This window comes from Triticum aestivum, chromosome 5A, assembly GCF_018294505.1.
Source record: "Triticum aestivum cultivar Chinese Spring chromosome 5A, IWGSC CS RefSeq v2.1, whole genome shotgun sequence".
Classification (NCBI taxonomy): domain Eukaryota; kingdom Viridiplantae; phylum Streptophyta; class Magnoliopsida; order Poales; family Poaceae; genus Triticum; species Triticum aestivum.
The window spans coordinates 434,289,801-434,294,223 of NC_057806.1; the positions used below are offsets into that span (position 1 = coordinate 434,289,801).

Consider the following 4,423-nt stretch of genomic DNA (forward strand, 5'->3'; position numbering starts at 1 on the left):
TAGTAGAGGACAACTGCGTATAGAGTCGTTAAATTGGTGCGTGCTAGTAGAAGTTTGCCTCACATGGGTCATTCTGATCACTCTATCATTATGTGTTATTCGATGGTTGAGCTACCAAACAGCCATAGACCTACAGTAAAAAAGGAAATTCCATATTCATGAAAGTGAAAAATTCAGTTTTCGTGTGAGTTCCACCGAAAAACGCGGCTACGTTTTGTTTCCGTTTCCGTGAAAAAGAATTCCGCTTCTACTTTTCCGTTTCCATATTACCTCTTCGTTTTCTCCTTTTCTCCGGAAAAGCAGAACGTTTCCGCTCCGTTTTCATCTCTACTGTCAGACTTTTCGTTCCGTTTTCCATTTCCGAAAAACACGGTTCCGTTTATATGTAAAAGAAAATCTGTTTCTATTTCTGTTTTCCAATTTCCTCCCTGATTCTCTTTTTCCTCCGAAAAAGTGAAAAGTTTTTGCTTCATTTTCATCCTTGTTTTCAACCCTCTACCAAACCCAACAGGATCCATATGCAGGTCCATATCCCCCTCTCGGTCCACAGTGAAGATCTCTCATGGTATGTGCATGCATGCGCACCCTTCTTCGCTGCATTGCCTGCCTATACTTCCAATAATTTATTGTACCACATCTCCATCGATGGCGACCTTGCTCTGAGGCCATGGCCTACTCACACAAGGCTTCATCTTTCATTTCCCCCTAAAATAATCCTTCGTCCCCAGCTCATCTCAGCCTCTCCTCCTATAAAACCCTCGCCCCCCGACCCTTCGAAGGAAAACTTGTCCAAGCCCAACCTCGCCGTTTCAGTCGGTTCCCATCCCCCCTCGCGTGCGTTTCTTCTTCCTCCAAGTCCAGGCCGGGTGGGAGAGAGGCGGGGCGACCGACGATGAAGGAGTACTGGACGATGCTGGCGTCCCTCATGGGCGCGCTGGCGTTCCTGCAAGGGGTGCTGCACGCCGTGTTCCCGGCGGAGCTGCGGGCGGCGCTGGCGCGGCTGCTCGGGCGCCTCACCCGCGCCTTCTCGCCCTACTGCTACTTCGACGTCACGGAGACGGACGGGATGAGCAACAACGAGATCTACGACGCCGTGCAGCTCTACCTCAGCAGCACGGCCGCGCCGGCATCGGGGGCCCGGCTCAGCCTCACGCGCCCGCACAACGCCACCTCCTTCACCTTCGGGCTCGCCGCCAGCGACCGCGTCGTCGACGCCTTCCGCGGCGCGGCCGTCACGTGGGAGCACGTGGTGGCGCCGCGCCAGTCCCCCGGCTTCTCCTGGCGCCCGCTCCCCGAGGAGAAGCGCCGGTTCACGCTCCGGATCCGCCGCGGCGACCGGGAGAAGCTGCTGCCGGCCTACCTCGACCACATCCTCGCCACGGCGCAGGAGATCCGCCGCCGGAGCCAGGACCGGCTGCTCTACACCAACGCGCGCGGCGGGGCCATGGACTCGCGCGGCCTCCCCTGGGACCCTGTCCCCTTCAAGCACCCCAGCACGTTCGACACCCTCGCCATGGACCCCGACCGCAAGGCGTCCATCATGGCCGACCTCCGCGACTTCGCCGCCGGCAGCTCGTTCTACGAGCGCACGGGCCGCGCCTGGAAGCGCGGGTACCTCCTGTACGGCCCGCCGGGGACCGGCAAGTCCAGCATGATCGCGGCCATGGCCAACTTCCTCGGGTACGACGTGTACGACCTCGAGCTCACCGAGGTGAGCAGCAACGCCGAGCTGCGGAAGCTGCTGATGAAGACCACGTCCAAGTCCATCATCGTGATCGAGGACATCGACTGCTCCGTCGACCTCACCAACCGGGCGGCCCTGCCCCCGGCGCCGAAGCCGCGGCCAACCCTGGACGGCGCGATCGACCAGGAAGCGGGGGCGGCGTCGGGGCGGTCGATCACGCTCTCCGGCCTGCTCAACTTCACCGACGGGCTGTGGTCATGCTGCGGGTCGGAGCGCATCTTCGTCTTCACCACGAACCACATCGAGAAGCTGGACCCGGCACTGCTCCGGTCCGGCCGGATGGACATGCACGTCTTCATGAGCTACTGCACGTTCCCGGCGCTCAAGATCCTCCTCAAGAACTACCTCTGTCTCGAATCCGGCGCGGACGACGGCGCCGAGGTGATGCGGGGGCTGGAGGAATGGATCGAGGCGGCGGAGATCACGCCGGCGGACGTGAGCGAGGTGCTGATCAAGAACCGGAGGAACGGGAAGGAGAGGGCGATGGAGGAGCTGCTGGAGGCCCTGAAAGCGCGCGCCGAGAAGCGGTGTCTCGACGGCGGCAAGTCGGCGGCAGCGGCGGCGGCGAAGGACAACGACGAAGAGGAGGAGGAGAAGAGGGCCCTGGAGAGCCCCAAGGAAGGGAAAGGGCCGGCCGGCAAGGACAGCTGCGACGACGGACAGGACGAGGAGACGGATGCCAAGAAACAGCTGTGAGACTGAGCAAGCCAAGCGCCGCGCTGAGGGGGACAGGAAGAGGGAAAGCGAACGGTTCAAAATTTCCCTGTTTGGTCACGCCATATTCAGATATTCTCCCCCCTTTTCACTGGAGAACGCAATGCGATGCAAGAGAAAAATAGCCTTTCCTCTTCCGTTATTCGATGTTTGCAGTAGCAAGTAGTGGCACTCCTAGATGTATTCTCTTGAGTTGGTTTTCTTTTCTCTATCCTCTACTATGGTAAGAAGAAAGAGATGTTTGAAGACTCACACTGGTGCCTTTGCGTGGCATGTGCAACCCATGCTCTGCTTGTTTGGCATGCGCCTCCCTGTTGCTTGTGCATGAGAAGGTCGTGTTCAGTTGGTGCAGATTCAACAGTACTCGAAGGCACATCACGTTTTCCCTAGGCCGGCAGGGGTTTCTGCGCTTTGTGTAGGGCCTCGGATTAGTTTATGGCCTCTTACCAAGCTTGGATATGTGCACGTTCGTCTGTGGCGCATTGGTTTATGTTCTTTGGATCCCCTGTGGCGCACGTATCCAAGGCAACCGTCGCGGGCTCCAGCGCGACGCTTTCGGAGAAAAATAATGCCTCGCCCGTGGAGTTGGATCATGGGTCTGCACCCTGCAGGCACTGTATGAGCCGCCCCCTACCCCTGGCCTTCAATTTTCTACACAGAGGACGGACTAGAAAACGACTGTATTTTCTTCTGTTTTATTTATTTATTTTTATTATCTGCCGTCGTGCACTTAATAAGCGTTGATCTTTTCTTGTACTACTACTCCAATACAAATCAATGCAGAAACGGCAATTTGATTGCAATGAGCAGGCAACGCGACCCGGGTCTTCGAATGGGAATCTATGCATGTTCCTAGCGTGACATTCTCCGCTATTTCCCCCCCTCTCGCTGGACATTCTCTGTTGTTTTTCCTTCTCTCACTCGATTCCCATGTGCCTGTTTGGAGCGCTGCCTGCAAAATCAAAGGATATATCATGATGATGATCATCATCAGGGATCCATGATGCCCCGATATCTTATTCCCTTTCCGCGGCCGAGAGCGGATTAGCTTAGGCCGGGTGGTGAGCATGTGGATTTTGGCGCTCTTGTGCTCCCTGGGCAGCAGAAAGGGTGCCGCTTTCGGCTTTCCCCCGCTGCCTCGCTGTACTTTCCTGGTCCTTAGCCGTTTCTGATTACGGGCGGGCGTGTGCGAGACCGTGATCGTGTCTCATGCGGCGGCCGCGGCCACGGCCACGAGATCGCGCGCACATGCGCCGCTCTGGCGGCATGAGATCGCGCGCACATGCCCGCGCTTGTCGCTTGCTGGCCATGGCGGTGCCCTTCTTCCTGCCCCGAGGACGGCGCCAACTGGACACGGCCCGGTGCGCGAGCTTTGGCCCGGCGCGCGCCCTGGGAGCGCCAGGGTTTCGGCAGGCGAGGCCACATCAGGATCAACCTCAGCCTCCTGGCGCGCAGAGCTGGCTGAGAAATCAGACGTCGCTGGCGCACGGTGGATTGATTGACTGATTGACGCCTCGCGTCTGGACGTTGCGTGCCGATCGATATTACTAGCATGCAGGGTCGACTCGAGCCGTCTCGGTCAATGCAAGGAGACATCGCGTCCTCCTCCTCCTCCTCCTTATCGTCGGCATGAATCCCGTCAACGCTGCAGGTGGTACTACTGGTAACTCCGGTGCTCGTCGCTCCCCAGGTCCAGGTAACTTGGCGCGGCCCGGCACCACACGGTCAATGCACATAAGCTTCTCCCGCCGCGGTTTTACTGCCCGACCGCCGTAGTATTTTTTTACTACGGAACAGTCACATCAGTCGGTGTCAATCGTGTGATGTGATGGCATAAGCAGCCAAGCCCCGGGCGGGCGCCGTGCCGGCGGAGCCTGATGGCGACCGTTGCTTTCGTGCCATGGCTGCATCGGAATTTCGGGGCCACGTTGCTCCGGCCTTTGGAGATGGGCCGCTAACATTGCT

At 58.3% G+C, this 4,423-nt stretch overlaps 1 protein-coding gene across 1 annotated transcript; it reads left to right on the top strand.

The window, feature by feature from the left end:
* Positions 1 to 769: 769 nt before the first annotated feature.
* On the top strand, positions 770 to 2,710 carry LOC123103795 (AAA-ATPase At4g25835). The gene has a single exon (XM_044525476.1). It carries the CDS (start codon positions 893 to 895, stop codon positions 2,438 to 2,440), a length of 1,548 nt encoding a protein of 515 aa, XP_044381411.1. The 5' UTR covers positions 770 to 892; the 3' UTR covers positions 2,441 to 2,710.
* Positions 2,711 to 4,423: the final 1,713 nt, after the last annotated feature.

Bases quoted from the DNA above. Each gene is read 5' to 3' on its own strand.
- LOC123103795 (XM_044525476.1), top strand. From the start codon at position 893: ATGAAGGAGTACTGGACGATGCTGGCGTCCCTCATGGGCGCGCTGGCG.